The sequence below is a fragment of the Alnus glutinosa genome, chromosome 9 (genome assembly GCF_958979055.1).
Source record: "Alnus glutinosa chromosome 9, dhAlnGlut1.1, whole genome shotgun sequence".
Classification (NCBI taxonomy): Eukaryota; Viridiplantae; Streptophyta; class Magnoliopsida; order Fagales; family Betulaceae; genus Alnus; species Alnus glutinosa.
The window spans coordinates 15,974,434-15,986,818 of NC_084894.1; the positions used below are offsets into that span (position 1 = coordinate 15,974,434).

The 12,385-nt window shown below is 40.5% G+C and overlaps 1 protein-coding gene across 1 annotated transcript in view; it reads left to right on the top strand.

Annotated features, from left to right (window-relative positions):
* LOC133877754 (helicase protein MOM1) overlaps positions 1-12,174 on the top strand; it is an 84,177-nt gene extending 72,003 nt beyond the window's left edge. Inside the window, exons 14-20 of the mRNA XM_062316151.1 lie at positions 174-1,089; positions 1,245-1,474; positions 1,581-1,685; positions 3,033-4,688; positions 4,964-5,530; positions 5,615-5,828; positions 11,411-12,174. Of these exons, the coding sequence (XP_062172135.1) occupies positions 174-1,089; positions 1,245-1,474; positions 1,581-1,685; positions 3,033-4,688; positions 4,964-5,530; positions 5,615-5,828; positions 11,411-11,970 (4,248 nt within the window). The 3' untranslated portion in view covers positions 11,971-12,174. The remainder of the gene's footprint in view (positions 1-173; positions 1,090-1,244; positions 1,475-1,580; positions 1,686-3,032; positions 4,689-4,963; positions 5,531-5,614; positions 5,829-11,410) is intronic.
* Positions 12,175-12,385: the final 211 nt, after the last annotated feature.

Genomic DNA, 12,385 nt, shown 5'->3' on the forward strand with positions numbered 1-12,385 from the left:
TTAGGAACTTAATCTTCATCTACCGGAACTAAATCTTCATCTACCTTGTGACCCCTAATAATAGTGCTGTAGAAATAATTGTCTTTCTCTCCCTTGGTGTTTGCTTGTGTGCTGGCTAATACACATCTTATGGTTGCTATTTTAATGTTTTTATAAATGTTTTTTATTGACAGTCGATTAGTGGTTCTGGAAGGGACTCTGTTGGAGATATTTTGGATGACTTCCTGCGTCAAAGATTTGGGCCAGATTCTTATGAACGTGTTGAAATGGGAATTCATCCTTCTAAGAAGGCAGCTGCTTTAAACAAGTTCAACAACAAGGAGTGTGGGAGATTTGTGTTTTTATTAGAATTCCGTGCTTGTCTTCCTAGCATCAAACTGTCATCAGTTGATACTGTGATCATATTTGATAGTGACTGGACCCCCATGAATAATTTGAAAGCTCTGCAAAAGATTACACTCGATTCACAACTTGAGCAGATAAAACTTTTCCGTCTATATTCATCTTTTACTGTGGAAGAAAATGTTCTAATCCTTGCAAAGCAAAATAAGATCAGTGATAGCTTACAGAACATAATCCAGAGTACTTGTCATATGCTGCTCATGTTGGGGGTATCTCATTTATTTGATCATTTGGATAAGTTCCATAGTGCCAATGCCCCAGCCCCTAGTGCAAGTACTGTGTCTGGACGATCACTTTTGAAAGATGTAGTCCAGGAGTTCTTGTCCATACTTCAGAATGATGAAGACACTGGCACAACTAACTCGTCTATGATTTTAAGAGTTGAACAAGTTGGAGGAACTTACAGCACAAGTTCATTGCCTGGCGAGCGTACAGTTCCATTGTTGGATGAAGCTCAGCCCCATATATTTTGGACCAAATTGTTGGAGGGAAAGCATCTTCAATGGAAATATCCTTTTGGTTCATCTCAAAGGAACCGAAAAAGGGTTTACCATGAGTTGCCAAAGAGGCCAGAAGTTGAGAATGATCAAGTTGTAAAGAAGCGTAAGAAGGTGCTCAACAGTAACGTTGATCCACCCTCTCTGAAACCTGGACTAGAGGAAAGAATAATTTCTGGAGACAATGAAGGTAAGTGGCTGATGATACAAATAATTTCACTTTGTTGTAACATTCTCCATTATCCTTGATAGGGCTTTTGTTGGTGCAAGGAGATTTGGTAGGGAAGGATTTTACATTTCCTTAATCCTGAATTTAGCTTGCTAAGGCATCCCTTACTTCTGCAGGTGCAGATACTGTGACTCAATCTTTGTGTAGGTCAACTGCTCTTGTGAATGATAGCCTTCATGCACAACTAGCACCTACCACACCAAGGTTGGTTAATAGTATCTCAGAATTACTGGAAGGTAACATGGTTGAATCTGAGGATCGAAGAAAATTGCGTAATGAGCAAGAGAGTCTCCATCTTCTTTTGAAGCCGCAGATAGAAAAAGTATGCCAAATTCTAAAACTCTCGGTATGAAACTCATTCCCCTCCTGATAATATTTTATTTGTAATACTTGTTGATCTGCCATTTTTCTTTTCCTCTACAATGATATCAATACATGTTACGCTAAAGCAGGATGACGTCAAGGGCATGGTTGAAAAGTTTCTTGAGTATGTGATGAATAATCATCATGTCAACAGAGAACGAGTAACAATATTGCAGGCTTTTCAGATATCTCTGGTTAGAATTTTTTCCCCATTATCTTTTTACTGGAAAAGAAATATTCTTTTTCTTGTCTTTACTGCTTTCTATCGGCTTTTTGTTTGTGAAGAATCTGTCATATGTAATTGGTGATTTTTTCTGTGTATGAATATTTGAAATGTATTTAGATGTATGCTTACTCTTTCAACTAGGAAATCATTGTTATTTATGCATTTATATTTATATTTTTATCCTATTTTATTTATTTTCCGTTCAGATGTCTTAGCCTCTTCATCATCTAGGCCTCTGTTTCCTCTGGCAAGCATACAAGAAAAAGCAATTTTGCCTTTTTAGGAAGTGTTCAGGTTAATCCATGTTGGTTCAATGAATGGACTAACAGCACTCTAAAGAAATGGAGCATTGAGAGTGTATCATGCCAAGCCTTTTATAGAGATCATATAATGTCCTTTTGCGTAGTCTTTTTGTACATGTATATTTTAATTGATTTAACCTACAATATCTCTTGCAACACGTGTAACAGCCCGCACTCCCACTCGCAAAGAAGGGATATTGCTCTCAAAAAGTTCTATCAAGCTTTTGAAAGTAAATGTCCACAGTAATTAGACTAAACTGATATGGAATACCCAGTAGGCAAAGTGAGAAAATTGGTACATATTTGATAAATGAATGGAATTGGGACATGGATGGAATATAATGAAATAGAGCCGCTTTGAGGTTCCCTATGAAATGAGGCATGGAACTTAGTAAATGAAAATGTTTGCTCTATATATTGCCCACTAGGGATGCTAGTGGACTTAAGTCTAGCCAGAATGAATTCACCATTGCTCCAAAATCAATATCAGTACAGAGGACCTCTATCTCTTGTATGTGCGGATTGTAGTTGCTACTAGCAGGGAAGAGATCATTGTTTGTGACAAAAGCTTTGTACAGTGCAGGAGGCCAGCTTCCTTACTGGTTAAAGGCATTATTGCACTCAAGTAAAAAATAAAGCGCAGCCTAAAAACATCATGTGGCTAGTTATACTTGAAAAGACTCGATGCTGATCCTTTAGAACCTATATGCAGCTAGTCCTCTCTCTCTGATGAATGTTTGGGAACTCTTTTGTTTCTACTTGTGTTTGAGAATCCCATGCTGCCAGGAAAGCTGCTGGTTTTCTTTTTGCCCTAAACAGCTTTGTATCTATTTTTTGGTTGAACAAAATCTTCATTCATTCAAAATAGTGAACACTAATATTTAAACATATCATTATATATTTTACTATTGTACTGGGCTTGTGTTTGCACGTCTGCAATTTTTTTTTCTTTTCCATAATAGTATATGGCATTTCTAACAATATGTTTTACTGGTGCATTGTTCAAATTTCAGTGTTGGACTGCAGCTTCATTGCTAAAGTACAAAATTGACCACAAAGAATCGCTGGCACTTGCAAAGCAGCATTTAAATTTTGACTGCAAGAAAGAAGAGGTGGACTATGTTTACTCATTGTTGCGCTGTCTGAAGAACATATTTTTATACCGTACAGGAAATTTTAAAGTTGCAAAGTCTTCAAGTGTTTCCGGTTTATCAACTAAAGGTGTTACGGAGGAGCCTTCACATGCAAGGCTTCTGAAATCAACAATATCTAACCTGCAAAAGGTGAATGGAGAGGTTGAAGCCTGGTCACTGCATCAAGAATTCTCTGATAAACAAGTCCTTTCCCAACGAGGATTGGTTACCGAATTTAAATTAGCTCAGAAAGATGTTTCAAAAAGTATCAAAGAAATTCAGAAGAAGTGTAAGAAGCAGTTGATGAAACTCATTGAGAAGCAACAGGAAGAAAAGGATAAGATTAAGAGAACTACCGAGGAAGAAAAAGCACTGCTTGAGAAAAAGCACAGAATGGAGTCAACTATAATCTGTGCTTATTTACAAAGTAATGTTTCTATGAGAATAGATAAGCTTAAGATAATGGATAATGAACATGCAAAAAGAATTGAAGAACTGGACTACCAGATGAAGAAACGCCTAAAGCATCTTGAGGAAATGCAGCTGGTTGCAAGGAACAAGGTGCTTGAGAGGGAGGCCCTTTGGGTGGAAGAAGTGAAGTCCTGGGCTCAAGTTGAACTATTAAATAAGACACCTTCAAATGAACCTGAGCATGGGGTGAAATGCTTGAAGACTTGTGGACGAATTGCAGCTCATGATGGTCCCGAGAGTGTTGCACTTGTTTCTGGTCATCTTTCAGAAGAACATGGTCCTGACAGAGCTGTACAAAGCTCACCAGGCAATGGACTGGGATTTGATGGAATTTTAGAAGCTGTTCCTGAAGAAGTTGTAGGATGCCGCAGTGCTGTTGAAACTCCAGCTCTCATATGTAGGCAGGATAGTGTGAGGGATGAATTAAATACCATGGCTCCTGAGGGTGTCTCAGTTACAGGATTTGAGAACTGCAATGAAGCTGGCAGTTCAGGTGATGATCGGGTTAACATTGACTCAATTAATCCTTGTTCCAAAGAGCATAATCCTGATGAAGCCACTTCTAGCGATCCAGATGCAGAGGTCCTGCTGAAAGTGCCTGAAACTGTCAATTCCAATGATGGTCAGCAAAATGTTATCTCCGTGAATCAACCATCAGAAGAACAAAGGGCTGACCCATCCAGTGTGCCAGATGAAGGGGTCCCATTGGGAGTGCCAGAAACTGTCAGATCCAACAATGGTCCAGAGAATCTCTTTTCTGTGAGTCCACCTTCATCAGATGAACTAATACCTAATGGAGCCATATCAAGCATGCCTGATGGAGAAGTTCAATTGGGAGTGTGTGAAGCGGCTCCTTGTAAATTAGTGGAGGTTGATAACATCAACAATCAGAATGATGGAGCATATGCTGTGGCCTCAGATAATTTTACTGGAGTCGACCAGCAAGATGCAGCAAGTGTTACTATCCATCAAAACTCTCATTCTCAGGAGCTTTTCCTGGTAAATTCACCTTCAGTGCAGCCCATGACAACCTTGGCTCAAGGTGTTCCTGTGCCATGTAATCAGGTAGTGTATGTTAGTATCATCATGCATGTATCAAGGAATGTAATACTGTGGTTTTTCTAAGGACTGAACAATATAATAATATTGGAGTTTTCAAAGCGTTGTTTCTGAACACATTTGTAGAGATATAGCTATAACACTCTTGGTTTTAACTGTTAATCTGATTTCATTTTGTTTATTGTCCATATTCTCCTGCAAGAATATCTGTCGAAAGAATTGAAAAGAAAAGTGTCAGTTTTAGCTGTCCAATTCTTACTAATGAATCGATATACGTCCAGGCACTCCAAGATGCATGTGCCCTACCATCCACATCCGCTGGGTCTCCAGTTGGAGGAGCCCCAGTTACTGACATGCAGAATACTTCGCAACAAGTTGAACCTTTAGTATCCCATCAAAATGATGCTGTACTTTCCAGAATAGAGCCTGTAATGCAAATACAGTTACCATCTACCGATTCACATTCTGGCAACAGTGCTTCTGACTTGCATTCAGCTGGCAGAGTTGAACATCTGCCAATCTTTGAAGGCCATACGTCCAGCCAATTTGCTCAGATTCCTATGCAACTGGTTGAGAACCCTGTTGAGCTTTCAGAACAAGCTGTTTTGCAACCTTCAACATCTTATGCGTTGCATTTGCCCATTGATGCACCTATAGGTGGCTTGGGAACACATTTTTCAGACACAAGGAGTATGCCCATTGCCACAGAATTCAGTAATCGTCCTGTACAAACTGCACCCCCAGTGGCATCCCGCGTGCCTATGCTTTTGTATCCTGACCCACTTCAAAACGAGTTGGAAAGAATACGTAAAGAAACAGATCAAACCATCAAAATTCATGAAGATGCGGTCAGCTTCTAGTTTACTTGGTTGCTTGATTTAGTTATACTAATATTTTTTCATTATCTAACAGCTTAAAGTTTTTTTGAGCAGAAGTTGCAGCTCAAATCTGATTGTGAGAAGGAGATTGACGAGGTTGTTGCTCAAATTCGTAGAAAGTATGAGACTAAAATTCAGGAGATAGAAGCTGAATTTATTATTAAGAAGAAGGAACTAGATGTAAATCATAGCAAAGTGCTGATGAACAAAATCTTGGCCGACGCTTTCAGGTCCAAATGCATGGCACCTGGTTCATCAGGGAAGCAAGGTATGTTGCATCTCATTCCTTTTTGATTGATTAGTATTAAATTCATTAGTTGGCTTCTCAAATTAGACGTTAGATGAGTAATGTTGTTCAGTCTCATCATGCAAATCATGATTGACAACTGTGTTGGTTGACTTAGAAACTCTAGCATGCATGGACATCGAGAAAATGTCCAAAGGTTTCCTAGGCTTAAGACAATGCACAGCTTCAAGTGGGCCCTCGCCCTCACTTGTAGAACTATTAACAGGATCACAAGGTAAGTTGGAAAGATCCGAAAAATTGACCACCTTAAAGTTGCGGACACACCTTACAATACACTGCGTATTCCTCGCTGACCACTCCGACTCTAACACCAATTATTAGTGGTTCTCATTTGGTCGTTGATGTCATCCAATTGGTTTTGGATGCTCTTTAATTGATATAACAAATATTTGCTAAAATTTTCAAATGGGCTAAAAGTTTCAAATTGGGTGGAGTCCATGACAGATTGGGATGCAAACTAACGGGCTTACATAAACAAATTATTGGATATTTAAAGCCATTGGGGAATTTGGGACAATACACCCAGTACAAAAGAGATATTGATACAATTTTAAATAGCACATATAATACCAAGAAATAGGAAATAGCAAACTCTGTACCGTGACTGGGCTGGACTTTACCTTCAGGAACGTTTACCTTCAGGAACGTGTTTGGAACTGGCCTGTTGCTGTAGCAGATTTGTTTCACTGTTTTGCTTTCTCCATTACTTAGGCTTGCAGTTAAGATTTGAGACTGTTAGAAGAGTTATTAGGGTTTAGAGTCATTAGTGTTAAGGATATAAGCCTAAGCCTACCCGAACCTCCTACTCAAACCCTTGCTGCCGCCACTACATCCCCATCACAAACCCTATCCGAACCTCCCCCACAAACACAAACCCTAGCCGCCACTACAGCTCATTCACAAACCCTAGAGCCGTCAGCCATGATTCAAGGGAGATTTCCTAAACTAGACAACCGAATATCCTTACCATATCCCACCTACAACGGCTAGCACTCTCTCATTAATTCCATACAAGCCAACAGCTATATTGCCTATGAGGACATGATTCTTCTTTCCTTATTTTGTCTTTGTAAATATAGAATAGATCCTTTGTAATAGAATATGCCATATACACGGCAGTATGTAACATCTATATATATCACATCAATACAAGACCTAAGCATCAAGTGCTTAAGGCATTTTACCCTAATTGTCTTGAAGTTTACAATTAGGGTTTCTGGGTATTTTGGTCGCTGTTATATTTATTTAAACCTATATAATAAGATGTGTGGTAGGCTACATAACAAGAAGAACAATGCAGTAACGTGCCTCCACCTTTTCTGTCTAAACCGTTCATGCAAACTACAACATGGTATGAGAGCCTTAGGGTTTAGATCGTTGGTCCCTTTGCTTGTAGTATTAGTTTTCCTTTCTATTTTTTGGTTTTCTATCTAATCCCTTCATGTCTTGGTTAGTCTTCTTTGTTGGCAGCATCGCCCGTGTGGGCTTAGTGCCCACACAGGTAGTGCCTTGATAAGGCTCTAAAAGCGCTCTACTTTGTGACCGGAAAATTTCCAGTGCAAAAATTAGAAAAAAAAAAAAAATCGATTTGGTGTTCTTTTGGTGGTGAAGTTTGGTTTTCTATGAAGTTCAGTGGTCTTTGTGGTGTTTCTTAGTAGTTTTCTTGGTCTCCGACTCCGGCATTCTCTGTGGTGTTTATTGGTGACATATAGCCATTAACGGTGGTTTTTGTGCTTTCCAGCAGCTGTTGTGGTGTTTTCTAGCAAGTTTCCGGCGGAATTGTGGCTTTTAATGGTGTTTTTTGTATTCTCCAGCAACTTCTGAGGTGTCTCCGGTGAGTTGTGGGCGTTTCCGGCGTGTTTGTGAAGACAACCCCTGTTTGGTTCTGGTTGCTTGGCTGTTCCCTATCCTGGATCAGGATAGCTGAAGTAGTGCTTGGCTAGTTTGCTGGTTCTTGGCCGGTTCAGATGGTTTTTGTCCGGTTCTGTACATTATTTAGCCGGTTCAGTGGTTTCTCATCCGGTTCAATGCATTTCAGGTCCGGTTCAGTGGTTTTTGTACCGGGTTCATTGTGTATTCTTACCATTTCAGTAGCGTTTTGTCCAGTTTCATGCATTTTCTTCCCGATTCAGTAGTGTTTTAGCCCGGTTTGTGTTGGTTTGGGATACATGGAGCTACCATTGGGTTTGTTGCTCAAGGGGAGTAGTTCTCGGTCAAGTTGTCATTGGTTGATCACGGGAAATGTGATCGTCGTTCGTTGTCGAGATCCGACCTGCCATGGTGTTTTTGTAGTGAGATCCGACCGGCCTTAGTGTTTTGCAGTGAGATCTGATCAATTCTTGGTTCTTTGTTGTCGAGATCCAACCAGCCTTGGTGTTTTTGGCAAGATCCTACCGCCTAGGTGTTTTGCAGTGAGATCCGACCACCTGTTGCAGCTTTTGAGCGAGTTTTTGACCGGTGTTGGTGTTTTTAGTGAATTTTCTTCTAATTTTTTTTTTATTATTATTATTTTTATAAGTCTTTGTATTGTGTGCTCTAAGTTGTTTCAGCTTGAGGGGGATTGTTAGAGTATGTTTTTCTAGGTGTTTTTTGTTTGCTTGTTTCTTCCAAACTGGGCTTATATGATATATATGCTTCAGCTTGAGGGAGAGTGTTAGAAGAATTATTAGGGTTTAGAGCCATTATGGTTTGAGTATTTTGTTGATTGTTATATTTATCTAAACCTATATAATAAGATGTGTGTGGTAGGCTACGTAACAAGCGGATTTGGGGCGTGGGTCGGCCACCGGTGGTTGTGTTTCCAATCCAGTGGTCGATTCTCCATCCGTCGAGTTGGCTGTGTCGGAGGTCGCACTTCAGTTTGCACGGGAGCTCGAGAATCCGGTAGTCTCATGGTTCGACTTTCACCCCTGACGGCGTTGATGGTTCTGTCTTCGATGTCTCTAGATATTTCTCACAGATCTGAGGGGCCTTCTCCAGCTCCGCCCATGATAATTTAGTTGCAGAGTCTATGACAGTATTGAGGTTGCATGTCAATTTTTAAGCCAAGGAAGCTGCGGGAGTGGCAGATTATGTGAAGGGTTTTTGTTAAGCCATCTACTTCGATGAAGGGTTTCCTTCGGCAGGGGTTTCTCAACCCAAGCCTGGCTATGAAAGCTTTAACTCCTCATACCTCGCTTTTAAAGTTGGTCGTGTCATCGACTCCGGAAGTAAAGGAAGTTGGGGTGGTAGGGATTCCCTCCCCCTTGGGTGGTTGCGTCACTCCAACTGTTGGAAAGGGTAATGATTCTGGGTGAATGGTTTGTCCCAATCTCAGAAGTGGCCAATAGGTTTTGGTCTGTCTAGGGAGGTGGTTGTACGGAAGCAAGGCGAAGAGGTATGAGATGGGATGGCAACTCCCCTTATCCTTAGGGTGTTTTACCTCCTGATTTAGCCTTGGATTGGGAATTTGATAGTGATGAGGATATGGATCTGTCCTTGGCGATTTTGGAAGCCTTTGAAGAGGTCTTCCATCGGGGAGTTAAGGCAGCACATCCAAAGACCAAAGGTAGGAGGGAAGTTTTGAATTTGATAAGCTCCATCAACTACGGTGATTCTAGCACGTCCTCCGGGCTTAGGAAAGGCAAGGCACACATGGTGTAGGAGATTGGGTTTTTGAGGGTTGGTGCATTTTTGTGGGTTAACTCTTTCTTGTAGGCTGCTTTGGTCGTTCATGTTTATACTTCTTGTATACTTAGGGACGCCTTACACTTTTTTTAATAAAACCTTTATTACTTATCAAGAAAAGGCTATGTAACAAGAACAACACAGAAACGTGCCTCCACCTTTTCTGTCTGAATTGCTCATGCAAACTACAACAGAAACAAAACTAGCCAAGGTTGCGCACGAAAGAGGAGTTCACGTGTTGGGTCTGTAGGTAAGGACATATAAAAAAATAAGACATGGTCAAGAGGGAAGCACGTGTACACTCTCACTTGGATTTCTCTTCAATACGCTGCTGGCCCACTGACCAAAGGGACAAAACAACTTGCTTTTGTTCTTTCTTTGTCTCAGATCAAAACTCTCTCGCAAAATATGAATGGCAGAAACAAGGGGCTCAGGTGGCGCAGATCGTTGTGGCTGTCGCGGTGCTGTCGGAGCGGTGGGCCAACGGTGGAGAAGGCAGGCAGGGCTGTTGTGGCTCAATTGGAGTGGTGCTTCCTGGGCGGTAGGCTGACGCTGGAGGTGGACAACAGGTGGCGGCGTGGTTGTCTAGGACTGGAGGCGCGGTTGTGGTTTTAGGGTCTGGGATGGCAGCAGCAGCAGTTTCTGTTTGGGTTCTTTTGATTTATTTTTTTCTCCTGCATTGTGAATCACTAATGCAACACGTTTTGGTCTCGTTTCATTGTTGTAGGAAACAACCGAATCTGGCTCTGATACCAAAATTGATGTAGTACAATCAACAAAAGTCTAGAAGAGAATAAAAGACGGGAGGACGAGAGAAAAAAGGAGAAAACAAGAAACAGAAGCAGGAGAAAAGAGAGAAGCTAAGAGGAAGAACCGAAGAAGAGGACAACAAAACCATGTCCATAATATCATTCATCAAAAACTGCTAATACAATATAAGAGTAGGTTTAAATAGACTAGGGGTAAAACTTTAACCCTACCCCTAATTGTACTTGGGCTAATGGCCCGCTAAAATAATATAAAGTCCAACATAAAATAATACAACCCGTTTAAAAAATATATAATAAAACAAACATTTAAACCAATAAAAAGCCCAATAATGATCGAGCTCTCAATCATCCAACCACAAAATTATGGGCTAGTGTGATCTGTGGCTTGTGTATGGTGCTCCAGGTTAAACAACTTACAAAAAATATAATGGTAAATAGTTCTAGGAATGTGAGTTTGTTTCTTCATCAGCACTCAGAATGTGAATTCATGCTGAGGTTCAAGGTGGTACTGTTTGTTGTAAATTTGGACACAGTACTGGCCGAGGTTTATGGATTTTTATGTTTTTCAAATTATTTTTTTTTTCCCTAGTAATTAATATTTTGGCCATAGCAGAAGATGCAGGAATATTTATAGAATTAAAGAAATATCTAGTTAATAATCAATATCTCATTGAATTTAAATAAACTGACTTGGTCTGTGGAAACCTACCAAAATTTTCTAGTCTGTTGGGCAGCATATGTTGCTAGCTCTAAGGTGCAAAGGGAGGTATGACATGGGATTTTGCTCGATATAAGTGTAGTTATAACAGACGAAATATAATAACCCTGCACCCGTCAAGTTTGATGGGACCTTATTCTCACATATAATTGTAAACCTTTCGTAACAATGTAGTTCATTAAATATATTAAGGGCCTAGCTTGATCAGAACTAGAACTGTGTTATGTATGTGTGTGCCTTATTCTCAAGTTTGCCTGTAGTGTGTTTCTTTCCTCAATGGAAGTGATCTTCATGAATATTTGTTGCTCAATGGAACTGTGTTATGAATGCATATTGGTTTTATATGCTAGTTTTCCCTCATCATCCCCTATATCTCATTTTCCTCGCAGATGTGAATTCGAGTTTCATGCAGCACGTGCTTCAGCTATCGATGCAGCAAAATGCACAAGGACCTTCTCTTGTTGCTGGTAGTCTTTCTGCAGCTAGCCCTCATATTACAAGCCCACCTGTGCAGTCTCACCATCCTTCGGTTTACTTGAATACTCCTACAAGACCCCCGAACATCAGCTCCATCTCCCCTCCCACAGGAAATCTCCAGGTTGGCAGTGAAATTCGTGCTCCAGCCCCACATCTGCAACCTTTTAGACCTGCTACATCCATGTCTGGAAACAGTCTGCCTTCTCTTCCACGTCATCAGGCACCTAGCAACACTGCTACAACCCGAGCAGCACCTTCATGCCCATCTTCTGGTTCTTACAATAGGGGCCAGAGGCTTGAAACTGCTCTTCCAAACTCTCTGTCTGCTCTGGAGTTGCTTAAGGAATTTGACAGTCGATCTGGTGCAAATCCACCAAATATGCCCCGACAACTGTCTGAATGTGGTGGCACAAGTAGTTTGCAGGTTAATGCACGTGCGGCTGACATTGTTTGTTTATCAGATGATGACTAACCACCCATAAAACATTGTAACCGTGTGCCCCAAGAGAGCTTTTGACATGGCATAGTGACAAGTGTGAGAGAGCAGAGTTGGTGCCATTGATGTTCTTGATATTGTTGAAATTGTGTAATGCAAAATCATTTTCTATTGGAAATTGAGTCTTCAACTGACGGCTTGATATTCAATCTCTGAAATATGGAAATTGTTGCCCAGAAAGTTGTACTTTTAGTAATCCCTTGCATGGCCTAGGGTGGCACAAAGTTAATTGTTTCCTAAAACTGATGTGATTATCTATATATATATATATATATATATATGCCGAGTTTTAACTTAGAGTTGGCCTAAAATTGTGACGTGGCGTGAACTCATCATTTTTAAACATTGAGCAGGTCTTTTAAATAAAAAACCGGTAAATTTTAAACGTTGA